Below are 26218 nucleotides of genomic sequence, written 5' to 3' on the forward strand. Positions count from 1 at the left end.
CGAGCTGAAACCAGGCTAGGGTGATGGTGGCTCACACCTGTAATCACAGCCACTCAGGAGGCTGAGATCCGAAAATCATGGTTCAAAACCAACCTGGGCAAGAAAGTTCGTGAGATTCTCAATCTCCAATGAACCAGCAGAAAGGTGGTGTGGCTCAGGTGGTAGAGTCTAGCATTGAGTGAAAAAGCCAAATGAGAACATGAGGCACTGAGTGCAAGTCCCAGTACTGGAACCGAGCAAACAAAAACACAAATCCAACTTACCCATCCAGGTCTTCAGCTAGAGGCTGCTAAGATTTCAGAAAATTTATGTGACTTCTATTAGTTTATTAAAATCTTTCCCTGACATTCTTTTTTCCCCCTTTCATTAAGGTAGAAAAACTATTAAGAGCTGTTGCAGATGGAGATCTAGAAATGGTGAGTTTTGGGACATGAGATGCCTAAAGTTTGCTCTCAGAGTAAAACAGTTACATCCAGGGTCTTGTCCCCTGCCAGCCGCCTATGACTCACACATGTAATCCTAATTCACAGGAGGCTGAGATCTGGAGGATCATGCTTTGAAGCCAGTGTGGCTAGCCAAGTCCATGAGACTCTTATTTCCATTTACCAAAAAGCAGGCGTGGTGTGGTTCAAGTGGTAGAGGTCACAGGTGTGAGCCACAAGTGCAAGGCTTCTTTCTACTTGTGTGTGTTTGTGTGTGTGTGTGCATGTGCCAGTCTTAGGCCTTGAATTCAGGGCCAGAGCATTGTCCCTGAGCTCCCCCCCACCCCCACTTCTTCCACTTGATCAACAGCTCTACTTCTGGCTTCTGGGGGTAGTTTACTGGAAGTAAGTCTCAGGGACTTTCCTGCCCCGGTTGGCTTCAAACCATGAGCCTCTGATCTCAGCCTCCTGAGTAGGTAAGATGACCGGTGGAAGAAGCCATTGGTGCCTACCACCGCTGCGTTTTTTGAGACAGAGGGAAAGGCTTCATGTGAGCTGTGACCCAGGTAGGTGGACCCTCGCATGTGTCCACAGGCATCGAGGACATAGAAGGCCCCAGCACGGGGAACCCTGGAGTCTCCTCTCGGAAGCCATGTCTCAATTTCTTTGGTGGCTCAACAGGGATGTGTAGATTGATTTGCAGCAGTTTTGTGTGTGTGCATGCGTGTGTCTACACGCAGGTGGGTGAGCACATCTGCACGTGAGTGCACATGCCAGTGTATGCATGCCCGTGTGGTTCAGGATAGCCTTTAGTTCCTGTCTCTTTTTTTTTTTTTTTGCCAGTCCTGGGGCTTGAACTCAGGGCCTGAGCACAGACTTTGGGCTTTCTCAGGGCTGGTGCTCTACCACTTGAGCCACAGCACCATTTCTGGCATTTTTCTATGTATGTGGTACCGAGGAATTGAACCTAGGTCTTTGTGCATGCTAGGCAAGCACTCTACCACTAGGCCAAACTCCTGGCCCTCTTGTCTCTTTTTATTGCCCGCCACCAGGTCCGCTACCTTTTGGAGTGGGCCGAGGATGACCTGGATGAAGCAGATGATACCGTGTGTGTGGCAGGTGTGGAATTCTGCCACCCCTTGTGCCAGTGCCCCAAGTGTGCTCCAGCTCAAAAGGTTTGCTCTTGCTCTGTCCTCGGGAGGAGGGGGAGCCCCTCACCTCTGCCTCTCAGCCAGGGATGACCGAGTGTCTGTGGGTAAATGGACCCACGTGCTGGGATCTCCAGAGCTGTAGACACCAGTGCAGGAGGGGGGGTTGAGCTGGCTGCCTGCTGCATGGCGCCCAGGGAGGGGCCTTTGTCTGCCTGGCTCAGTGTCCACATTGGCTCACACCTGTAATCTCAGCTCCTTTGGGGGCGGAATTGGATTGTGGTTCAAGACTAGCCTGGGCAAAAATGTAGTCATAAATATAGGCCCCAAAGGGCATGTTCTGAAGGCCCATTCTCTTCATTTGGGTCCTTCCTAGGTTGTTGGTTTTTGTTTTTTGCCAGTCCTGGGACATGAACTCAGGGCCTGAGCACTGCCCTTGTGCTTTTTCCTCAAGGCTAGCACTCTGCCACGTGAGCCACAGTACCATTTCTGTTTTTTTCTATGTATGTGGTACCGAGGAATCGAACCCGGGTCTTCGTGCATGCTAGGCAAGCACTCTACCACTAGGCCAAACTCCCGGCCCAGTTTTCTTTCTTTCTTTCTTTTTTAAATGTGCAAGTCCTGGGGTTTGAACTCAGGGCCTCACACTGTTGCTGAGTTTTTTTTCTGCTCCAGGCTGGTGCTTTACCATTTGAACCACCACTTTGGGCTTATTGCTGGTTCATTGGAGATAAAACGTGTCACAGACTTCCCTGCCTCGGCTAGCTTTGAACCACAATCTTCAGATCTTGGCCCTCCTGAGTAGCTCAGATTACAGGTGTGAGCAATAGCTCCTATACACACCTTTTACTTTCTGTATTGCGAGTGAGATGCAGTATTTTGGTTTCTCTCTGGGGTAGCCACACACTTTTCTTTCACCATTGAGTTGCCTGGCATGGAGGGGAAGGAGCTCATTTTTGTGAGCTTGCTTTATTAAAAACCGAAGTTAGGCCTAGTGGTAGAATGCCTACCTAACATGCACAAAACCCTGGGTTCGATTCTTTGGTACCACATACTCAGAAAAAGCCAGAAATGATGCTGAGGCTCAAATGGTAGAGCATTAGCCTTGTGAAAGCCCAAGGACAGTGCTCAGGCCCTAAGTTTAAGACCCAGGACTGGCAAAAAAAAAAAAAAAAGATGAATAAATGAAAACTGAAATTAAAACCTGGCACCAGTGGCTCATGCCTATAATCCTAACTGCTTAAGAGGCTGAGATCTGATGATCACAGTTCAAAGCCAGCATGGCAGGAAACTCTGTGAGACTCTTATCTCCAATGAACCACTGGCACAAAATAAACCCCCAAAACACCAAAAAGAGAAATGAATCTTTTTATTTCTCTTTTCCAGTCCTGAGGCTTGAACTCAGGGTCTAGGCATTGTCGTGGAGCTTCTTCTGTTCAAGGCGAGGGCTCTACCACTTGAGCCACAACACCACTTCTGGCTTTTTCTGTGTATATGATACCTAGAAATGGAACCCAGGGCTTCATGCATGCTAGGCAAGCACTCTACCACTGAGCCACATTCCCAGCCCAGAAATGAATCTTTTGATGTGTTACACAGGGCTGAAAGTGTAGGAATCTTATCAGTGCAGTGGGATTCTGGACTCCAGGGCACAAGGCATCCATTTTCAGGTGGGTTTCTGGAACCCTAAAGAATCTCCTATCCTTTGCCTTTACTAGAAGCTGGCCGGGCTTCCTGCCAGTGGGCTGGGGGTGAATGTAAGCAATCTGGACGGTGCCTCCCCCCTGCACGTGGCTGCCCTTCACGGCCGGGCCGACCTCGTCCCCCTGCTGCTGAAACATGGTGCCAGCCCAAGTGTGCAAGACGTGGCGCAAGCTACACCGCTCCACCTGGCCTGCCGGAAAGGCCACTTTGAGGTACGGCTTCTGACATGGCCATTCCAGACGACAGGCACCAGGCAGACCCCAAGCTCCGGTCCCCAGGCCTGGAGAAACTCCTTTCTACCCCCTTTCAGCCCAAGTGGCACAAAGCCATGAGTTCTAATCCTGACCCTAGTGAGAGCTAGCTCTGGTACCCAGGTATTAGATTTGTCACTACTCTTGGCCTGTGCCAAATGGTGTCCCCCTCACCCCCTTTCTGTGCCAGTCCTGAGGCTTGAACTCAGAGCCTGGGTTCTGTCTGTGAGCTTTTTTGCTCAAGGCTGGTGCTTTAACACTTGAGCTGCAGCTCCACTTCTGGCTTTTTCCTGGCTAATTGAACATAAGAGTCCCACTTTCCTACCCAGGCTGGCTTGAACCCGGATCCTCAGATCTCAGCCTCCTGAATAGCTGGGATGACGGGGTGAGCCACTGCGCCCGGGTAGAGGATTTTCATGAGAGTTGAAATGCTTTTCTGGAGTAGGTGGTGAAGTGTTTGCTGGACTCACATGTGAGACCTGACCAAAAGGACCTGAGTGGGAACACGCCCCTGATCTGCGCCTGCTCTGAGGGACACCACGAAGTCGCAGCACTCCTGCTACAGGTAAGAGCCTCTGTCACTCTGCCATTTTCCCTGTACCTGGCCTGCCCACCACTCACCTGTCAGGGGAGCATGCACCTGCGCTTATGTGTGGCTCTGTGACAGCCAGGGCCAGCGCCACTGTGTCCATGTGATGCAGAGGCATCCACAGGACGCTGGACCCAGGCTTTGCCTTGCCTAGCAGGAGTGGAGTCGTTACTTACCATGGCCTCCTGCCACTCGCCTCTTCCCACAAGATCAATGGCAGAACAGAGCATCAGAGGAAACGGGGAAAAACCCACTCACTCACACCTCACAGCGTTATGGGACATGCTAGAGTGGACTTAAAAACAAATGTCTATACTCTGGAGTGCTGAGATCTAAGGATCACGGTTCAAAGCCAGAGCAGGCAAAAAAAGTCTGTGAGACTCTTAACTCCAGTGAACCAGCAAAAAGTGGGAAGTGGAGCTGTGGCTCCAATGGTACAGGGGCTAACCTTAAGTAAAAAAAAAACGGGGGGGGGGGACCGGGAGTGTGGCCTAGTGGTTAAAGTGCTTGCCTAGCATGCATGAAGACCCGGGTTCGATTCCTCGGTACCACATACATAGAAAAAAGCTGGAAGTGGTGCTGAGGCTCAAGTGGTAGAGCTCTAGCCTTGAGAAAGCCCAAGGACAGTGCTCAGGCCCTGGGTTTAAGCTCTAGGACTTGCCAAAAAAAAAAAAAAAGCTGGAAATGTGGCTCAAGTGGTAGAACACTAGCCTTGAGCATGAAGAGGCTCAAGGAGCATGCTCACTTCCTGAGTTCAAGCCCTATAACTGATAAAAGAAACCAATCAACCAACCAGAGAGACCTTGTTTCCAGAGGGAAAAAGAATAGCTCCACATTCCTATTTTCTGTTTTGTTTAACTTTTAACCAGTTGATGATGCTGGTAGCACATGTGTGTCTTCCTAGCTACTAAGGAGGCTGAGATCTGGGGATAGGGGTTCAAAGCCAGGTCAGGAAAGTCTGAGATACTTATCTCCAGTGAACCACCAGAAATGTGGAGCAGTGACTCATAGCAGCAGAGTGCTAGCCTGGAGCCAAAAAAAGCTCAGGCAATGCCCCAGTCCCATGACTGACCAAAAAAATAAAATATTTACCTTTAGATTCTTATTGTTTTGGGAGCTTTTTTTTTTGGTACTGGGGATCAAACCCAGGATGTTGCACTTGCTAGGCAAGCGCTTTGCCACTGAGCTACATCCCAGCCCCTGTTTCCTATTACTTTGTTTCATTTCATTTAACATTAAAAAACAAAACTGATGAGAATGTTGATTTTTGGAGTGGGGGTTTGACTCAGGGAGGACACTTGTACAGTACACAGGAAGCCCTGAATGCAGTCCACACTAACTCAAAAAATGACTCTTGGGCTGGGAGTTTGGCCTAGTAATAGAATGCTTGCCTAGCATGCATGAAGACCCGGGTTCAATTCCTCAGTACCACATACATAGAAAAAAGAAAAAAGCCGGAAGTGGTTCCTATGGCTCAAGTGGTGGAGCTCTAGCCTTAAGAAAGCCCAAGGACAGTGCTTGCTCAGGCCCTGAGTTCAAGCTCCAGGACTGGCAAAAAAAAAATAAATAATAATAAATAAATAAACAAGAACGAAAACAAAAAAAAAACACCTTCATGGTCATGTATGGAAATAGCCATGTTTGGGCCTGTTAGTAACTGCTTGTGGCCCTCCTACTACAGTGACAAATACCCTGGGGACATCTCCCTAACATGTTCAGACACAGGGAAAATGGGAAGAAATACCGATGTACCACCACCTTGCTTTTTTAATGTTTTTGGTCGATCATGGAACTTGAACTCTGGGCCTGGGTGCTGTCCCTAAGCTCTTCAGCTCAAGGTTACCACCCTAACCCTGGAGCCACAGCGCCACTTCGTTTTCTGGTGGTTAATTGGAGATAAGAGTCCCATGGACTTTAGTGCCCAGGCTGGCTTTGAACCACAGTCCTCAGATCTCAATCTCCTAAGTGGCTAGGATTACAGGTGTGAGCCACTGCACCCAGCTTCAACTTGTTTTTCAGGAGTTCTTTTTTGGTGCTAGTCCTGGGGCTTGAACTCAGGGCGAAGGTGCTGTCTCTCCCTCCCAAGTTTTTGTGCTCAAGGCTGGCACTTTTCTTCTGGGGTTCACTGGAGAGAAACCAGTTTCATGGCCTTTCCTACTTGAGCTGGCTTCAAGCTACAACGCTCAGCTCTCTGCCTGCTGAACATCTAGGATGACAGGCGTGGGCCCCAGCACCCCAGGCTTTGTGCAGGAATTCCTGGCGATCCTTTTCTGGTGTTATGTCTTCCAGCGTGGGGCCTCTGTGAACACTTGTAACAGCAGGGGTAACACAGCCCTGCACGAGGCCGTGCTGGGAAACCACGTGCTCGTAGTGGAGCTGCTGCTGTTCCACGGAGCCTCTGTTCACATCTTGAACAAGCGGCAGTGCACAGCCATCGACCTCGCTGACCAGGTGAGCGCATGACAGGGACAGCTCGGCCACCCCTGTCTCCCCACGCCTCGTGCTTCGTCGTCTGTGATAGGAGCTCTCCACTGTGCTCACAGCTTTCTGTCATTCACAGGTAGCTTTTCTTTTTCTTTTGGTTGGTGCTGGTCCTGGGGATTGAACTCGGGGCTTGGGCACTGTCCCTGAGCTGCTCTGTCACTTGAGCTCTCTGTCACTTGAGCCACACACTACTTTCGGCTTTTTCTGTGTATGTGGTGCTGAGGAATCGAACCCGGGGCTCCATGCATGCTACACAAGTACTCTACCACTAGGACACATTCCCAGCCTTCCAGCCTTTTCTTTGGTGGATAAGAGTCTCACAGACTTTGCTGCCTGGGCTGGCTTTGAACCAGACCTCTGATCTGGCTCAGATCTCAGCCACATAAGTAGCAATGTGAGCCACTGGCACAATACCCAGCTGAAATATTTTTTTTTAATCGTTCTGGGGGCTTGAACTCAGGGTCTTGGCACTGACCCTGAGCTTTTTTGCTCAGGGCTAGTGTTCTACCACTTGAGCCACTGTTACATTTCTATGTTTTTTTGGGGGGTGGGGTGGGGGTTAACTAGAGATAACAGCCTCAGGGAGGCAGGAGGATGACCTAGTGGTAGAGTGCTTGCCAAGCATACACGAAGTCCTGGGTTTGATTCCTCAGTGCTACATACACAGAAAAAGCCAGAAGTGGAGCTGTGGCTCAAGTGGCAGAGTGCAAGCCTTGAGCAAAAAGTGTCTAAGGACAGTGCCCAGGCCCCGATTCAACCCCAGGACAAACAAAACTCTCAAGGGCTTTCTTGCTGGGCCTGTTTCCATGATCATTTGAGCTCAGCCTTCTGAGTAGCTGGGATTACAGACCTGAATCACTGGCAGAGTACCTTGGAAAGGAAACATTTTAAACTTGTGATTTCCTGTTTTTTCAACTGATAATAGTGGTGATTTTGTAAGTGTCTTGTGCAGCTCCCAGGCAGAAATGGTACAGACGTGGCATCTGCACACTGTGCTTAAACACCCAGCCAGTCCCAAGTTCCCAGTGACATACAGCAGAGCCATCAGGCGTCACAGCCACCAAAATGGCTTAGAGTACACAGCCACGCCAGTTACCATTTTATCGCTCCCTTTTCCCTATGGAACTGCAGAAGTCAAAAATCATGGAGTTACTTCAGGTAGTACCGAGTTGCCTGGCCTCCTTAGAAGATGTTTCGGAATCAGACTCCGCGGACTACGTGACCGTCAAGATCCGGAAGAAGTGTAAGTGTGTGTGTGAAGTGCACCATGGCTGGGGATAGGGAGCCATAGAAATGTGAGGATCAGGTTCTTCAGGTAAGGCTGTTATTAATGTTTGGGCTTTTCCTGCCAGTCCTGGGGACTGAACGAAGGGCCTTGGTGATTTTCTTGCTTCCAGAGGCCGATCCCCAGTCTCTTTTGAAGCTAGGATGACAGGGATGAGGCTAAAATGTGACACTCGTTTTCGGCTCGATTGTCATGTAGTTTCCTGAAGGGGACGCTGTCCGTGTGAGCTGAAGGCTCAGGCTCTGATTAGCAACCAGACAGGAGGCACAGGTCTGTAGTTTCAGCCATCTTCTGTTCCAGTGCCAGGACCAAGCAGGTAAATGCTGCCTTTCCTGCAGAGCTGGCCGTGGAGGCCAGGCTCTGGTGAGTGGTAGGCAAGCTCTCCACCACTGAGCTACACCATTAAAAAAAAAAAAAATCAGGATTTGTGTTTTCCACTTGAGGCTACAGTGTGGTTGTCAGTTAGATCAGCAGTTGCCAGGCATTTAACAATGTGTTCCTTTTTGGGCTAATCCTGGGCTTGAACTCAGGGCCTGAGTGCAGTCTCTTCATCTTTTTGCTAAGGCTAGGATTCTGCCACTTGAGCCACATTTCCACTCCTGGCTTTTTTGGTGGTGAGTTGGATAGGAGTCTTATAAACTTTCCTTCCTTGGCTGGCTTTGAACTGGGCTACTCAGATCTTGGCCTCATCAGTAGCTAGGATTACAAGTGTAATTCCCCAGTGCCTAGTTATATTCATTTTTCGGAAGTTTAACAGGGTGTCCTTGGTCTATGGACTTTTAAAATGCGAGGAAATCTTCAGTCTGGAAAATTGGAAGGCAGCCCCCGCAAGACTGGCAAGTTTGAGTGTAGAGTTTGTCTCACAATAAACAGTTGCTTCTGGATTGCCTTAAAGTTGGTGCTTTATTTTCTCAATTTTGTTAAGATGAGAAAGTGTAAAGCTTGAGATTGTAAGATAGTCTACTTTGGAATTCTCAGGTGCTTATCCTTTTATCTACAGGGAACTCAACGCTCTACAGTCTCCCTGATGAACCTTTTACAAGACAGTTTCGTGTGCCCTCTCTTGGTGGATCTGAGTGAGTATGGGATTCAGGCTTGAAGGTATGGCTCTCAAAGCAATCATAGCAGACTCTTTGCTCAATGCCACCACCTTCTGGCAAAACATAGAAGTGCACACTGCCGTTGCAAATACTGGTTGATTTTGGGTTAATACTTTATTTTTTTGAATTCTAGTGGAAAAAATTCAAAGGACATTATGGCAAGAGATAGAAGTGTCCCTAATTTTACTAAGGTGAGTTATATGTTGGCTCACAATTTTTGTTTTGTGTAGGTCTGGATTTGAACTCGGGTCCTAGACACTGATCCTGCGTTTGTTTTTTCCTTTTTGGGGGGAGGGGGGGCTGGGGGGGACAATCCTGGACTTGAGCTCAGGGCCTGAGCACTGTCCTTGGACTTTCTCAAGGCTAGAGCTCTACCAATTGAGCCTCAGAACCACTTCCTGCTTTTTTCTATGTATGTGGTACCAAGGAATCGAACCCAGGTCTTCATGCATGCTAGACAAGCACTCTACCACTAGGCCAAACTCCCGGCCCTGACCCTGCGGTTTTGTTTCATTTTTGCTCAAGGCTAGCACGCCAGCACGTTAGCCACAGCTCCACTTCTTTTTGGCGACTAATAGGTGATAGAGTCTCAGGAGTTCTCCTGCCCCAGCTGCCTTCAACCTGTTATCATGGGATGTTCGCCTCCTGAGTAACTAGGGTTACAGGCAGGAGCCACCAGCACCCAGGCCACCATCCAGATTGCTGAAGTGTAGTTTTTCAAATGAGTCATTTTCCTCCCCCCCTCCTTTCTTTGTTAGGACAGCTCACTTTCTAATTGTTTCTAACTGTTGCTAAGAGTCACTAACGCTACCCTTGTAGCTAGGTGCTGGTGGCTCACGTCTATCATCCTAGCTACTCAGGAGGCTGAGATCTGAGGATCCTGATTTAAAGCCAGCCTAGACAGGAAAGTCCATGAGACTCTACCTCCAGTGAACCAACAAAACAGAACTGGGGCTCAAGTGGCCAGCTTGAGCCCCCCAAAATTTCCGGGACAGTGCTCAGGCCTTGAGTACTGGCCCGTGTGCACACACACATTTATAATGTGACGCGTTTCACACTAGAGTGGGATTCTGCCCAGCGGGGTCCTGAGCGCAGTCCACCTAGGGTAGCCGCTGTGAGAACGGTGCTCTCAGCACAGTGCACATGGAAACCAAACTGTACCTTTCCTTCAGCCAGCGAGGAAGCAGCAGTGCCTGGCAGAGCCGCCCAGCGGTGAAGTGGCCGACACCACCGACACAAGAGAATGAAGGGCTGAGGTGTGTTATCCACGGACACCCAGTGGACGACAAATCAGACCCCCAGACCCCCGGGCAGCTGACCACATCCTCAGAGCCCGGCCTCTCCCAGTATGAGCCTTGAGAATGGACGAGCAGGTCTGCTGCCGAGGCGTGGGATGAAATGCCGTGTGGGAATGCAGCCTGGAAACGATGCTGAGACTTAATGCCCACCATGACAGAAAATCCAGTTTTTCTGTGGCTGGGGATAAGAGGGGGAGCAGGAAAAGAGGCCACCACTGAGTGAAGCTAATGGATGCAAACCCAGTCCAGAGCCTTCATCTGAAATGTTTCTAAATAATCGTTTCCTGGTTGGGGGAGAGGTTTTGGCATCAGACTCTGCTGGCCTTGGAACCAAAGGTGCCAGCCACCAGGAGGAGTGGAAATGGGCAAGGCAGGAGCCCAGTGGAGCCATTTCCACCATGTGGGCTGAGGGTCGGGAGAAGTGGTGCCTCAAAAGGAAGACTGGAACCTTTGCAAGCCACTTGAGCACGAGGCCGCTCCTTTCGGTGCCAGCGGGCGGGGCGCTCTGGCCTGCCCCCCTTATCGGGAACCACCACACGTGCACACCCCGCGGCTGCAGAGTCCCTCCACACACAGGCCGGCCCTCCAGTCACGGGCGATCACGAGCACGTACATCTGGCACGTGTTTCCTTCGTCTCTTGATCCTAATTCACGTGTGCAGCACAAACCAGGTCAAAGTTACGTTTTCAATTCAGATGTCTTGGTCCTTCCTCCTTTTTATAGATTTCTATAGATGACACTACTTGTTGTTCCTGGCCCGGCACTGGGGCCAGGCACCGGCTCTGTGCCATCCTTGCAAATGCTTATGTCTGTACAGAGGGAAAAGGCTGCAGTATTTTTCTACGAAGTAATTTATGATTTCTAATTTTCTAACGTGCCTTGGATATGTGCCAAATGATGCAGGAGAAACAGTAAACACTGAGTGCTGAGCGGGTCTGCAAGTTGCTTTCCTGTCTGAGCCTTGCCTGCCCACAACGGACCAGACCAAGTGACTGAGGCAGCACACCCCGCTCCTGGGGCCACAGTCCTGGGGGACTCGCATACAAGTTTCCAATACCAACAGGACAGGCACTGTTGCATTCCTTCCTTCTTGCTCTGGGTTCTTCTCCCTCTCCTTGCTTCTACACAAAACACCTCCTGGGTGAGCCTGGCATGGCTCTGTAATACCGAATGAAGAAATGATGCAGCCAGGCACCTTTAACCCCAGCACATGAGGACACAGGGAGTCGAATACAGAAGGGTCAGGGTTTGAGGTCAGGCCAAGAGGGAAGTCCCAAAGACACCATGTCCAGAACCACCTGTGGCTCACGCCTGCAATCCTGCGCAAGGGGCTGAGATCTGAGGGCTGCAGTTCAAAGCCAGCTCAGGCACCAAAATCCATGAGACTATCTACAGTTAATCCCCAGAAAACCAGGAGAGGCACTGCAGCCCCGAGTGGTAGAGCACTAGCTAGCCTTGAGCTCAAGAGCTCAGGGACAGCACCCAGGCCCTGGATTCCAAGACCTTGACCGAATACAACAGACTGGAGGCCTGGCTTACGCAGTGGGGCACCACCTGAGCAAACAAGCTACGGGGGCGTACTGGCCCCAGTGCAATAGCTAAAATTTACAATACCTACTCCATATCACCTGACCTGTAACACCTCTACCCTCCGTTGCCTCTAGGAACCTTGATCCTAACTGGACAGCTTCACGCCTAGCTGAAGCTATTCAGGAGGCTGAGCTCTCAGGATCATGGTTTGAAGCCAGCTCGGACAGTCAAGTCTAAGACTTACCTCCGATAAACACCAAAAATCTCAAGTGGTAGAACAGAAAAGCAAAGCTAGAGCTTAAGGATGTGAGTTCTGCGTCAGTACGCCCTCTCCTACCCCAAGAAAGCCCTGCAAAATGTTTTTGGCGGTAGCCAGGATATTAAACACAGAGCCTTCTTTGCTGGCCAAGTGCCTGAGCCACAACTTCAGCTTTTTGGTTTATGCTTTTGAGATAAGGTCTTGCTAATAACATTGCCTAGACTGGCCTCAAACTTGCAGTCCTGAAGAGCCGAGAGGGTAAGGGTGCACAGCCACGCCCGGCTTCTTGTGCTGGTACGGCTAGAGCTGACCACGGCAGGAACTTTGGGCAATGGCATGCACCTTCAAGAACAGATCTGCTCCTGGCGTGGAGGAGCTGCATCCAGGAAGGCCGTTGGAATGTCAGCCAAGAGCCCGGCTGCTGCACAGAGGCCTTGTGCACCCCACGACTAGCTCAGAAGCCACCCGAGACACACATGCTGTCTGGTAACCAGGTACGGTACTAAGCGCACACCCCTGGTGACTAGAGGTGGGATGAAAACGGCTCAGCCCGTGCTTTCGTTTGCATAAACAAGTTTAATTTCTTAAAGGCATATAGACAATAAACAAAGTAAACACTGAGCAGCTTCACCTCCATCCTGGAACTGCCGCCGAGCTCAGTAGTCGTCGTCCTCGTCCGAGTCCATTACTTTCCTTCTGTTGAACTGGGGAGGGTGAGAGGTGTGGTGATATGGTGGACCATAGCTGCTGATGTAAGCAGCCCCTCGATATATCTCCCCCCTCTCAGGACGCTCATGAGATCAGTCTAAGCTGCGAGATGCTGGTGTGGTATATACACATTCAACGCTCCACATTTCCTTTGGGGGTGCTGGTCCTGGACTTTTTTTTCTAATTTTTCTCAAGGCTAGCGCTCTACCACTTGGGCCCCAGCTCTACTTCTGCCTTTTTGTAATTAACTGGAGATAAGTCTCATGGACTGTCCTGCCTGGGCATGCTCTGAACTGTGATCCTCAGATCAGATCTCAGCCTTCTGAGAAGCTAGGATTACAGGCATGAGCCACTGCACTCGCCTCAACATTTAAAATAACATTTTCTTCTGCCACACTCATGGGGGGGGGGTAGGAGAGCTCACTTACTTTTACTGTCGTTTTCTTTTCTGTTTGTTGGCTTACTTTTTCAAGGATTTCTATCAGGCCTTGTTCTGAAACCTAGGGGAACCAAGAAGAAAAAAGTACCCTTTAAAGCCAAGAATACCTCTTAGCAGGATGAATTACTCTGCGCTAAGGGAGGAAGGGGCAGGAGTGCCCTGGCTGCCCCCCCTCACCGGGGATGGCGGTGGGGATGACGCCATCTCCCAGGCCTGCTGAGCAGCGGGCAGCCTCAGGAAGGCCCGCACTGAGCACAGGAAGGACCTGCGTGTCACCGGCTGATGGGGCAAGCCCGCGTGGCAGTGCGTCCAGTGTTGGAGGGAAAGCCAGGCCATCTCTGCCCACAATTGAAGCACCATCTTAGAGATAATGGCACTCGCAAAAACAGAAGAGCCACCAGGGCTGGGCATGGTGATGCCCACCTGTAAACCAGCTGCTCGGGAAGCACCCGGGGGAGGAGCTGTTCCAAGACAAAGCCCGAGACCCTCCCTGGAAAACACTGGGGCAACAAGAGCTGGAGTGCGCGGCGCTTAGGCCCAGAATTCAAACCCTAGCACTGTCAAAAAATAAATAAATAAATCAGGAAGTGGCACTGTGCCTCAAAGTGGTAGAGCACTAGCCTTGAGCAAAAGAGCTCAGAGTACCTACCTAGGTCCTGAGTTCAGGCCCCATGACTGGCAAGAAAACAAAACAAAAACTAAACAGCTGTGTGTTCTGCACATACGGTGAAGGGTTCAGGGCAAGTGGAGGAGCCACGCAGTCAGAGCTATGTAGGTGTGGTAGGAGGAGGAGGAGGGAGGCAGGCAGTGTGGGCCAAACGTGGTATCACTGGCCAGCCGCTGAAGCCACACATGGTCCAGGAGAGAAGTGATTTCTAGGAAAGTTGGAGGGTCACTTAGGACCCTCAGAAGTGGCTGTCCAGCTTACCTTCCCCCCCAGCTGTCCATAACGCGCCATCTGGATGAGGTAATTCTCTACTGCTTTTGTTTTTTCAGGCTTCACAAGTGCCAAGTTACTTACTGAAAAGAGAAAAAATAGAGAAAGGCAAAAGGGTGTCAAAGATAATCCCATATACATTAAAAAAAAAAAAAAATGGACATCTGGGGCTGGGCTTTGGCCTAGTGGTAGAGTGCTTGCCTAGCATGCACGAAGACCCAGGTTTAAATTCCTTGGTACTACATACGTAGAAAAGCCAGAAGTGGTGCTGTGGCTCAAGTGGTAGTGCTCTAGCCTCGAGGAAAGCCCAAGGACAGTGCTCAGGCCATGAGTTCAGTCCCTAGGACTGGCAAAAAATTTAAAAAATGTACATCTTAGCTGAGCACTGGCGTCTCATGCCTGTAATCCTAGTTATTTAGGAAGCTGAGATCAAGGAGGAAAGTCTGTCTGGTGGTTCCAATGAACCACCAGAAGAGGAACTGTGACTCAAAGTGGCAAGGCACCAGCTTTCAGTAAAAAAGCTCAGGAGGGGGGCCAAGAGTTCGGCGTAGTGGTAAAGTGCTTGCCTAGCATGCATGAAGACCCAGGTTCAATTCCTTGGGTACCACATAGAAAAAAAGCCAAAGTGGTGCTGTGGTTCAAGCAGTACAGCACTAGCCTTGAGACAGCCCAAGGACAGTGTTCAGGCCCTGAGCTCAAGCCCCAGAACTGGCCAAAAAAAAAAAGAAAAAGCTCAGGGATAGTGCCCAGGCCTTAAGGTCAAGCCCCACAACTGACAAATTATATGTAAATGGCGCATATATATAAGTGACTCATATCTGTAATCCCAGCTACTTGGGAGGCTGAGATCTGAGGATCATGGTTCAAAGCCATTCCAGGTAGAAAAGTCCCTGTGCGACTCCTCTCCAGCTAACCACTCAAGAGCTAGAATACTAGCCTTGAGTACAAAGAGGCTCAGGGACAGTGCCCAGGCCCTGAACTCAAGCCCCACCATGGAGTAAAATATTAATAAAATAAAACCATAACTAAGCTCTGATAGTCCCAATGTACTTCCTAAGTTCACTAGTGGGGTAGGTCAAGTGGATGGCATTGTGTGGAAAACGGAAAAACAAAACCCAAAGTTCAGCTGTGGGCTAGAGACATGGCTCAAGTGGTAGAGTATTAGCCTAGCCAACATAAGGACTCGAGTTCAAACCCAGTCTTAGTAAAGTTCAGCCAGGTCAGTCTCAAAGCATGCACACGTGGATAACAGGAAAGACCAGATGAAAGGTGGGTATTGAGCTTCTAAGCCCTGTGCCTGCCTGTTTAAAATGCATGACCATTTTCAGCAAAGCAGTTTATTATTCCAACATGACAGAATGATGGGTCATGTCTGTCTTCTCACCTCTAACTGGGCTTTAAGGAATAACACAGAAAGAGGACACTGGGCCATTTGGATTGGTTTTTAAAACTTTTTTTTTTTTGGTGCCATCGTAGGGTTTGAACTCAGGGCCTAGGTGCTGTCCCCAAGATTTCCTGTTCAGGGCTAGTTCTACACCTGAACCACAGCTCCGATTCCAGCTTTTCTGAGTAGTTTATTGGAAATAAGAGTCTCACAGACTTTTGTGCCTGGGCTGGCTGTGAACCATGATACTCAGAGCTCAGCCTCCTGAGAGCTGGGATTAGTCACTGTGCCCAGCCTTCTTCGTAGTTTATGAAAAAGCCTGAAGTTGAGACCACACTGCATCCATGCCGATGGAAGTGCCTTTAGACGGCGCATCCCTGGTTAAGCATGGAACTTGCTGGCAGCTTCAATAATGACCCACATACTTTTTTCTATAATTTCCTGACTTCATACTTTATAAAAACAGTGCACATTGAGTATTTCTATGCTCAGGGAATAGTGGTAACTCTGGCTCATCTTTGGAAGAGGAATAGAAGATGCTTACGCCTGGCCCGGGCGGACTGATCCAGAACTTGGGCTAAGATACTGTTCCTCATTTCTGCTTCCCTGCAACAGAACACAGGCCCCGATATTAGAACTCAGCTGTCAGTGCATGCGTGTGCTGGGGGTCCCGGGACACTGGGGCAGGCACAGGGCTGCAGCCCTGGGAGCGACCGCCAATGAACCACTAGAAAACTGGAAGTGGTGCTGTGGCTCTAAGTGGTAGAGCACTAGCCTGAATAAAAGAGCTCAGGAACAGTGCCCAGGCCCAGAGTTCAAGCCCCTCAACCACCACAAACAACTGGAGACTCTCAGTTCTGGTCCAGGCATAGCAGCACACACCCACAACTCCAGTTACTTGGAAGGCAGAGATGGGAGCATCTGTTACAGGCCACTTAAAGCAAGGGCGCCAAACAGGAAGCTCTCCAGTAAATAAGAAATAGCAGGGTGCTGGTGGCTCACACCTGTAATCCCAGATACTCAGGAGGCTAAGATCTGAGGATGGTGGTTCAAAGCTAGCCTGGGCAGGAACCTCCAGGAGACTCTTATCTCCAATTAATCACCAAAGAAAGCTGGAAGTGAACAAAAGAACTCTGGGATAGTGCCCCGAGTTCAAGCCCCACCACAAAAACAAAATAACAAAAGGGAAGGTATCCTGATTTCTGGAGAGATCACTCTGCCACAAAAACCTTTATCATCCACACACCCATCAAAACTAGTAAAGGAGAAAAATCCAGCGGGGGAAGGAAGTTCACATTTCTAGCACATACCTTTGTTTTGCTTCTTGTTGGGCTGCATCACCAGGATCCTTAAAAAAATAAAAAAAAATAAATTTACTCCCAGAGGTAAATGATCAGGACAGTCCCATTGCCAGGTGCCGGCGGCTCACATCTGTCGTCCTAGAGACTCAAGAGGCTGAGGTCCAGGGGAATGTGGTTCCAAGCCTGCCACACTCCATTTCCTAAAAGACCAGTAAGCTGGGAGGCTGGCTCATGCCTGTCACCCTCCTTACCCAGGACACTGAAATCGGAGGATTGAGCCAGGAAAGGCTGAGATTCATTTCCAAATACAAAAAACCTAGAAGTGGAGGTGTAGCTCAAGTGGTAGGGGGGGGGGGAGGTACAGGAGCATGGCCTAGTGGTAGAGTGCTCGCCTAGCATGCATGAAGCCCTGGGTTCGATTCCTCCATACCACACACACAGAAAAAAGCTGGAAGTGGTGCTGTGGCTCAAGTGACAGGGCAAAAAAAAAAAAAGAAAAGTCCAAGGTTAGTGCCTAGGCCCCAGGACTGGCAAAAAAAAAGGAAAGAAAAAAGAAGGTAAAGGGATGGGACACACCCAGTCTCTAGGATGAAGCCCCACTCCCTGCACACAAAATAACAAAGAGTAGCAGAAAGCCAGCCAGCCTGGAGGTATGGCTCAAGTGGTAGAACCACCAGCAGACAAGGAGTAGGAGCCTGAGGCCCTGAGTTCAAGCCTCTAGAAGGCAACCAAACCACCCATCAGTAAAGAGCAATAAACAAGGAGATTTCACCTGCCATGTCCTGGCTTGCTTGGTTCCCAAGATCTCGCACCTGTGAGGCCTGGCAGTCTCTCTCTCTCTCCCCCTCTCAACCACCTGTGCGTCATTACCGTTCTCTAGGGGAATTTTCAGTGGGCTTCCAGGGGAGTCACAATGTAACAGAACCTTCCACCACCATTGCTCCCTCCCCTCGGCTTACCCAGGGGGAAAAAGATCTCCCCTTATATTCCCCGAGCCAGAATAAAGCCTAATAAAATAAAATAAAATAAAATGCCATGCTTAATGTTAGGCCACAGTGTGGCTCAGTGGTTCGGACTGGGGGTGGGGTGGGGGGGGAAAGAAAGACGACAGCCAGCACTGGGGCTGCGGCTTGGCTCAGCACGCAGCATCAGGTAACGATCGAGGAAATGGAGAGGTGAATGAGCTCAGGCCGCCCCCCTCCCCCCCCAGATCAGGCCCAGGCGCTCCACCGGGGCGCTGGCTCTCACTAGAGTGTAAAGACTACCTACCCCAGGGGCCCCTTGGAAGCCGAGTCTGCCCGTCCCCCCGCTGGACAGCGCCCCCCAGCCGAGCCTTGACCTGTGTGGGGGGGGGGGGCCCGGGGTTACGTCCGCCCCCCACCCCCGCCCCGGCTCCCCGGGGCGCCCCAGGCCTCCGCGGCCTCCCGCCCGGGGCCGCGCCCTCCAAGCCCCGGCGCGGCCTCCCCGCTCACCCCGTGCTTCGCCTGCAGCTCGGCGAGCCTCTGCTTCCGCAGCGTCTCCAGCTCCTCGTCCGCCATGGCGAGGTCGGGGGTGGGGGGGAGAGCGGGTCTCCCGGCCGCCGAGACCTCCCTTTTCCTCCCCGCCGCCCCCCTCAAATCCGTCCACACGGCGGGGATCCCGCGGCTCCTCGCGTGAGCGTGCTCGGCGGCGGCCACGCGCTGCGCATGCGCGCCGGGCGCCCAGGCATCGCCAATCCAGCCCCGAGCTCCGCGCCTCCTCACCGCCCCCCCCCCACGTTTCCCCTTGGCCGCCGCCAGGGCGACGAGGAGAGCCCCGATGTCGCGATCGGAGGAGGCTGGACCAAGCTAACGTCCAGCCATGGGCGGGGATGGATGGATGCTGGATGCAGGGTGCGTGGCATCCCGAGGCAACGCCGTACAGATGATAATAATAATAATTCTAAAAAGGATAGCCGGCCGCCGGTGGCTCACGGCTGTCATCCTAGCTACTCAGGGGGCTGAGATGTGAGGATCGCGGTTCAAAGCCAGCCCCGGGCAGAAGAGACCCACCAAGCACGGGAGGTGGTGGTGCTGCGGCTCAAGGGGTGGTGCGCCAGCCTGGAGCAAAAAGAGCTTACAGACAATGCCCAGACCCTGAGTTCAAGTCCCACACCACAAACAAAAAATGAATACAAAATAACATTTAAAAATAAAGCACGTGCATGTGAAAAGAAAAAAAAAAATCAGATGCCAGCTCTGTGGAATCCACACTTATAAACAGGCAGCCGGAGCCCCAGATCTAGAACTTAATCACAGAAGGTCATCTGTGAACATTGTAAGCTGGAGTTCAGAGCCCAATAAAAATCTAAAATACACAGAATTGAAAACATGTAATGTGTAAAGTAAAAGGGGTGATGTCCTAGAAGAATTGTACTTTACTACCCGACATGAAATTGTAACCCCTCTGGGGGCTGGGAGTTTGGCCTAGTGGTAGAGTGCTTGCCTAGCATGCACAAAGACCTGGGTTCAATTCCTTGGTACCACATACATAGAAAAGCCAGAAGTGGTGCTGAGGCTCAAGCGGTAGAGCTCTAGCCTTGAGAAAGTCCAAGGACAGTGCTCAGGCCCTGAGCTCAAGCCCAGGACTGGCAAAAAAAAAAAAAAAGCCTGAAGTGATACTGTGGCTCAACAAGGTAGAGTGCTGGCCTTGAGCAAAAGAAGCTCAGGGACAGTGCCCAGGCCCTGAGTTCAAACCCCAGGACTGGCAAAAGCAAACAAGAAACATATGAGTCAAGTGGTAGCGTGCCTACCTTGTAAATATAAAGTCCTGACTTAGATCCCCAGAACTGAGAGAGGGAGAGGGGGGAGCGGGGGGGGGGGGGGGGAGGAAGAAGGGGGGGCAAAGGGGAAAATCACATAGTGGAAGAAAGGTAAGAAGGTAGGAAGGAAAGAAGGCAGAGAAAGGAAGTTAAGAATGAAGGAAAGTCCGGAGAGAAGAAGGAAGGAAGAGGAGGAGTGTGAGGTGAGGCAGGCATACTGGAAGGAAGGAAGGAAGGAAGGAAGGAAGGAAGGAAGGGGGAGGCAGGGAAATGGAGAAATGGGAAGGCACACAGCCTAGCTTGCAGTCTGTCTTCCCTCCCTCCTGCATCTTCCACGAGCAGCAGGAGCTGGGCAGTTCTAGAACCCCAGGGGCAGTGCCCACAGAAATGGTTGGTCCTTATCAACCTCACCTCCCTCTCTCCAAGGACAGGTCACCTGCTGGGATCATCTGAGGATCTCAGCAGTGCCCAGTGTCTGGAGTTCTGCTGTCTCCTGCAGGCAGCAGAGGGAGCCCACACTCTAGGAAAAGGGAGGGATTTGCTCCTTGTCATCAAACCAGGAGCTCGAAAACCCCAGAGATGATTTTTTTTTTTCGTCAGTCATGAGGCTTGAACTCAGGGCCTGGGCGCCATCCCTAAGCTCTTTCTCTCAAGGCTAGCTAGTGCTCTATTACATTGAGCCACAGTTTCCTGCTGTCTCATTGGAGTCTCCCAGCCTTTCAGCTGGCTTTGAATCCTTAGATCTTAGCCTCCTTCATAGCTAGGATTACAGGTGTGAATCACAGTGCCCAGCCCCAGAGTTGAATTTTTTTTTTTTTTTGCCAGTCCTGAGGCTTGAACTCAGGGCCTGGGCACTGTCCTTGGCCTTTCTCAAGGCTAGAGCTCTACCACTTGAGTCACAGCACCACTTCTTGCTTTTTCTATTTATGTGGTACTGAGCAATCGAAGCCAGGATTTTGTGCATGCGAGGCAAGCACTCTACCACTAGGCCACAATCCCAGCCCCTGGGTTTTTTTTTGTTTTTGTTTTTTTTTTATTGTTGATGCCAGTCCTGGGGCTTGAACTCTGGGCCTGGGGCACTGTCCTTGGACACTTTGCTCAAGGCTAACATTCTGCCACTTGAGCCACAGTGCCACTTGCAGATTTTTCTGTGTATGTGGTACTGAGGAATCAAACTCAGAGCTTCATACATGCTAGGCAAGCACTCTACCATTAGGCCAAACTCCCAGCCCTAGCGTTGATGTTTACCGAAGCAGTGTGACCCTAACAGATGGCAGGCCTGAGCCAAGGGTGCCTGGCTCTAAAATATTTGCACACACACAAAAAGCACACCCCCTCCCCAACAACAACAACAAAAGAAACATCTGGGACAGTACCCAGGCCCTGAGTTCAAGCCCCAAGCTGGGCACAAAAAGAAATTTTTAGAAAAGAGTGACTGGTCGGAAAGAGGCTTAGAGTCTTTGAATTCAGAAACAGCTGTGCCTAAATTATTGTACCCCTACAGGGGTATCAGTCTCCTCCATCCCTGAGAGGCAGGGAACAAAGGCTGTATTACAGCACGACATCCTCCCCAAGGCTAGAAGATTAACAGGCAGAGTGGCTCTCCAAGGCCCCCCCAGGTTCCTTTACTTTTCTTTGTTGTCCTAGAGACTGAATCAGCGCCTCTAGTTTGCTTGAGCAAAATTCCCAGTTCTTTTGCTTTTAGTTCAATTTCCTGGTCGTTTCTTTTTAAAAGTCTGATACCTCCATAGGTCTCTTTTGCTTATTGGCTAGCTCTCTACCAACTGAGCCACACCGCCAACCCCTCATTTTTCTGATAAGGTCTCTGCTAGCCTCAAACTGTGACACTGGAACCTTTCTACTGGAGCCTTTTGCTGCTGTTGTTAGTCCTGGGGCTTTCTCAAGGCTAACTCTCTATCACTTGAGCCACAGCACTACTTCCAGCTTTTTCTGTGTATGTGGTACCAAGGAATCAAACCCAGGGCTTCATGCAGCTAGGCAAGCACTCTACACTAAACCACACACTCTTGGCTCCTCTACTGGGGCCTACAGAAATGTACCTCTTATCTATATTAAATTTACTGGTAGTTTGCCAGCTTAGATAGTTTTATGTATATGTAGTACATGTATCTACTTTCATAGTTCATATTCTATTTTTGTTGTTGTTGTTGTCCTTGGTTGTAGGACCTGGATTCTGGGCCTGGCGTTGTCCCTGAGCTCTTCAACTCAAGGCTACCACCCTACCCCTTGAGCCACAGGCGCCAATTCTGCTTTTCTAGTGGTTAATTGAAGATGAGAGTCTCACAGGGACTTTTGTGCCTGGGCTGGCTTTGAACCGTGATCCTTAGATCTCAGCCTCCTGAGCAGCTAGGGTTACAGGTGTGAGCAACTTCACCAGGCATTATTTTGATATATTTTTAAAATTTTTTATTTATTATTTTTTTTGCAAGTCCTGGGCTTGAGCTCAGGGCCTGAGCACTGTCCTTGGACTTTCTCAAGGACAGAGCTCTACCACATGAGCCTCAGCACCACTTCTATGTGGTACTGAGGAATCGACCTCCGGTCTTTGTGCACGATAGGCAAGCACTCTACCTCTAGGCCAAACTCCTAGTCCCCAGTTTTGGTATTTTTTATGCCTGTATTGGGGCTTGAACCCAGAGCCACCCAGAGCTAGGACAATGTCTCTTAGCTTGCCCTTCCTTCCTTCCTTCCTTCCTTCCTTCCTTCCTTCCTTCCTTCCTTCCTTCCTTCCTTCCTTCCTTCCTTCCTTCCTGCAGTCCTGGAGCTTGAACTCAGAACCTGGGCACTGTCCCTGAAATTGTTTCTTGTTTATTTGCTTTTTGCCTGTCCTGGCTTGAGCTCAGGGCCTGAGCACTGTCCTTGGGATTTCTCAAGGCTAGAGCTCTACCACTTGGGCCATAGCACCACTTCTGGCTTTTTTCTACATATGTGGTACTGAGGATTCAAACCCGGGTCTTTGTGCATGCTAGGCAAGCACGCTACCACTAGGCCACACTGCTGGCCCCATCCATGCTCTTCTTTTGCTCAAGGCACTCTACCACTTGAGCCACAGCACCACTTCTGGCTCTTTCTGTTTATGTTATACTGAGGAATCAAACACAGGGCTTCGTGCATGCTAGGCGAGCACTTTACCACGAAGCCACATTCCCAGCTCCTCTGAGCTGATTTTTGCTTAAGGCTGGTGCTCTAAGATTTGAGCCACATGGCCACTTCTCACTTTTTTGGAATATTTTATTGGAGATAAGAATCTCACAGACTTTCCCACCTTTGAACTTCGATCCTCAGATCTCAGCCACCTGAGTAGCTAGGATAATATAGGTGTGAGCCACCTGTGCTCAGCTTCTTAGCTTTTTTGCTCAAAACTGAGCCTCTACCCCTTGAGCCACAGCTCCACTGTGGCTCATTGGAAATATATATATATATATATATATGTATATATGTATTTTTTTGATATTCACTGGAGGTAAGAGTTTCATAGACTTTCCTGCCTGAGCTGGCTTCAAACCGAGATCCCTAGAACTCAGCTGCCTGAGGAGCTAGGATGACAGGTGTGAGCCACTGGCTCCAATCTTAATTCGTAACAGGAAGCTGACAGCTGTGCCTTTTTGTCTAAAATAGAACACCCACATCGAGATTTGGGCACTAGTTTGGGTGCCAGTGGCTCATGTCTGTCATCCTAGCTACTCAGGAGTCTGACATTTGAGAACCAAGTTTGACTACAGCCCAGGCAGAAAAGTCTATGAGACTCATTTCAAAAAACAAAACAAAACAAAATCAAAGAGAGGAGGGGAAAAAAAGACAAAAGTAGCACACAGTCATGAATATAAATCTCAAAGACAGTGATCAGACCCTGAGTTCAAGCCATAGGACTGACACAAAAGAGAGAGAGAGAGAGAGAGAGAGAGAGAGAGAGAGAGAGAGAGAGAGAGAGAGAGAGAGAGGAAGAAGGAAGAAAGAAAGAAAGAAAAGAGAAATGGATCCTAAAGTCACTAGCAAACTTTGTAAGATGTGAATGTCTGAGAATTCAAATTAGCATGCATGTCCAAAGGCTATGCAAAACGAATCTGAGCATAATGATCATGTAATGGGATCTCAAGGGTAGAGTTCTGGAACTTCTAATGGAGAGGCGGGGGGTGGACCATTAACTGCATTCCTCGGGGCCCAGCTCCCAGTAGTGTGTCCAGGTGGTGTGCTAGCTCAGTGACCCTTGGGGATGGAGAGGGGTCAGATGGAGGAGGGCAGTCATACCAAACATCAGTGTGTTTGGACCTCTGAATAAAGTCCTGCATTGAACATTTGGATTTCAAGGCTGGCGCTGGCAGCTCATAAGTCTCTCTCTACTCCTAGCTCCTCAGGAGACTGAGATCTGAAAATCAGTTCAAAGCTAGCCTAGGCAGGGAAGTCTGAGAGAATCTGATCTCCAATTTGCCACCCAGAAACCCCAAAGTGGAGATGTTTCTCAAAGTGGTAGAGCACCAGTCTTGTGTGAAAAAAAAATAAGAGACAATGCCCTGGCCCTGAGTTCAAGCTCCAGTCCTGGTATAATGAAATAAAACAGAAGTTAGATTTTAGGGGATCTCTGGGGGTGGAGGGGGGAGATGCTTACATGATAAGTAATATGAACAGGTTTACAGGAGAGGAGGAACCCCCCCCCCCCCGCAGCTGTTGATTGACAGTTTTTGCCCTAACCGCCAGCCACCAGCTCCTCCAGGGAGATGACCTGTCTCTGTCTGTTTGAATCTGAGGGGTGGGGCCACCTCTAATCGGGCATCAATAAGACTTCAGGATAATTAAGTGCCTAATTGAGTGTCTAACTTCAGCCGAGGCAATTTACATAGAATCTTGTTGTGTCTGCAGTATCTTTTCCACGTATGCCTAAGTCATATTTTTGAAACACGCTTTGTTCCTTCAGTTCTTTCGTCTTAGGATTGGAGCTGGCTGCTTTTAGCATGCAATAGGTGTGTTTGGGGAGTGGTGAGGGGGTGGCCATACTATGCAAATCAATGAATATATGCTACAGAAAAGTAACAGGGTGCTTGCCACCGAAGCTCATGCTGTTATCCTAGCTACTCAGGAGGCTGAGATCAGAGGATTGCAGTTTGAAGCCAGCCTTGGCAGGAAAGTCTCTGAGACTCTTCTCTCCAATTAAACATCAAAAGGCTGGAAGTGGAGCTGTGGCTCAAGTGCCTTGGACTTGAGTTCAAATCCCAGTCACACACACACACACACACACACACACCATGTAGATTTCTACTATAATCTTCATCAACAGAATTCTTTTGTGACCGTCAGGAAAAAGTTACTTTTTCCCATGTCTAGGCTTTGCTGTCCATCTATCCAGGTTAAAAAAAGTTTCATAAAGTGCCTGCTGTATGCAGCATTCCAACTGAAAGTCTGGTTCCTGATGGAAAATTTTGGCCACACTGTCTTCTTTCTTCCTCTGCCCCACCCAAAGTGTTAACCTTGGCCTGACTCTGGAATCAGACTGGCATTTTGTGACACACTGAGGCTACAGGGTCCCGCAAGTGTTCCCAGCTCTCTACCAACTGAGCCATGCCTCCAACCCTCTCCCAGTGCTTCTCGCCAGTACTGCCACTTTTGCCTTCCTGCTGGGTTCTAATTGTCATTGCAGAAAAAAAGAAAAAGAAAAAGAGGATTACCCTCTCCAGCGTTTAAGCAACTGGCTTCTAGTGAGGACATTGTCTCTGAAAAAGTTGCTATAACAACCTGTCTTTCGGAGGCAAACACAAAGGACTTGGCTGAGTCTGGAGCTGGCTACCAGCAAGCTGCTCACAGCATGCAGCCTGGACTCCTTCTCTCTTCTTTTGGAAACACCCCCTCCACCCTCAACCTGGGAGCTCTGCTTGTGAAGGAATGCCTGCCTCCTTTCTTATATTGGACTCAGACCACAGTCCTGGTCTCTTCTCTGGAATTAGATTTATGCTCCTTAAGGCTGGGGGGTGGGGTGGGGTGGGGTGGTGGTGATATACAGCTCAAATGGTAACATGCAGTCTCATCTGCTTTCCCTAAAGCAAGCAAGCTCCCATTTGGGTGGGCCTGGCTCTTCTACTTACAATTTCTACTTCAAATAAAGGCTATTGTAGGGTGCTGGTGGCATGTGTCTATAATCCTAACCACTCAGGAGGCTGAGGCGTGAGGATGGAGGTTAGAAGTCAGCTTGAAAGGAAAGTTTATTTAAAAAAACCAAAAAAACAACTCTTACCTCCAATGAACAAGCAAGATAAAAAATCCAGACATGGAACTGGGGCTCAGGTGGTAGAGCTTTGAGCAAAAAGCTCAGGGAAAGTACCCACACCTTGAGTTCAAGCCCCAGGACCAGCATAACAACAAATAAGTAAATAAATCACTAAAGGAACTCTCCCTTTCAGATTTTTCCTTCTACTTAATTTTAACAAATAGATTATGTATCAGCTAATGAATATTTCAGCCTTTCACGTCTGAACCAAAAATATAATTATGGATTTGATTTTCCCAGCATTTGCTGCCCGCAGTATAGTCAGTGATGACAAATCACATTAAATGAAAGGTGAACTCCATTGTGTTCTATCAGGAAAATGG

General features: G+C 49.7%; 2 protein-coding genes across 3 annotated transcripts in view; one reads left to right on the forward strand and one right to left on the reverse strand.

The window, feature by feature from the left end:
• The window catches only part of Ankrd27 (ankyrin repeat domain 27), a 31026-nt gene extending 20559 nt beyond the window's left edge, over positions 1 to 10467 (forward strand). Inside the window, exons 21-29 of one of the 2 annotated variants that reach the window (XM_090321895.1) lie at positions 372 to 416; positions 1475 to 1597; positions 3289 to 3486; positions 3971 to 4090; positions 6404 to 6565; positions 7730 to 7841; positions 8884 to 8959; positions 9117 to 9174; positions 10160 to 10467. In XM_090321895.1, coding sequence (XP_090178021.1) covers positions 372 to 416; positions 1475 to 1597; positions 3289 to 3486; positions 3971 to 4090; positions 6404 to 6565; positions 7730 to 7841; positions 8884 to 8959; positions 9117 to 9174; positions 10160 to 10342 — 1077 coding nt within the window. In that variant the 3' untranslated portion in view covers positions 10343 to 10467. Of the gene's footprint in view, positions 1 to 371; positions 417 to 1474; positions 1598 to 3288; positions 3487 to 3970; positions 4091 to 6403; positions 6566 to 7729; positions 7842 to 8883; positions 8960 to 9116; positions 9175 to 10155 lie in introns of both variants that reach the window. The other variant, XM_090321896.1, reaches the window with a different exon arrangement.
• A 2159-nt stretch (positions 10468 to 12626) lies between these two features.
• On the reverse strand, positions 12627 to 18413 carry Pdcd5 (programmed cell death 5). The gene is made up of 6 exons (XM_090322144.1): positions 18312 to 18413; positions 16849 to 16886; positions 16083 to 16144; positions 14146 to 14237; positions 13207 to 13278; positions 12627 to 12774 (listed from the first exon to the last, which is right to left on the reverse strand). The coding sequence occupies exons 1-6, from the start codon at positions 18375 to 18377 to the stop codon at positions 12727 to 12729; spliced, it is 378 nt and encodes a 125-aa protein (XP_090178270.1). The 5' UTR covers positions 18378 to 18413; the 3' UTR covers positions 12627 to 12726.
• Positions 18414 to 26218: the final 7805 nt, after the last annotated feature.

The sequence above is a fragment of the Megascapheus bottae genome, chromosome 31 (assembly GCF_031878675.1).
Source record: "Megascapheus bottae isolate mThoBot1 chromosome 31, mThoBot2.hap1, whole genome shotgun sequence".
In the NCBI taxonomy this organism is placed as follows: domain Eukaryota; kingdom Metazoa; phylum Chordata; class Mammalia; order Rodentia; family Geomyidae; genus Megascapheus; species Megascapheus bottae.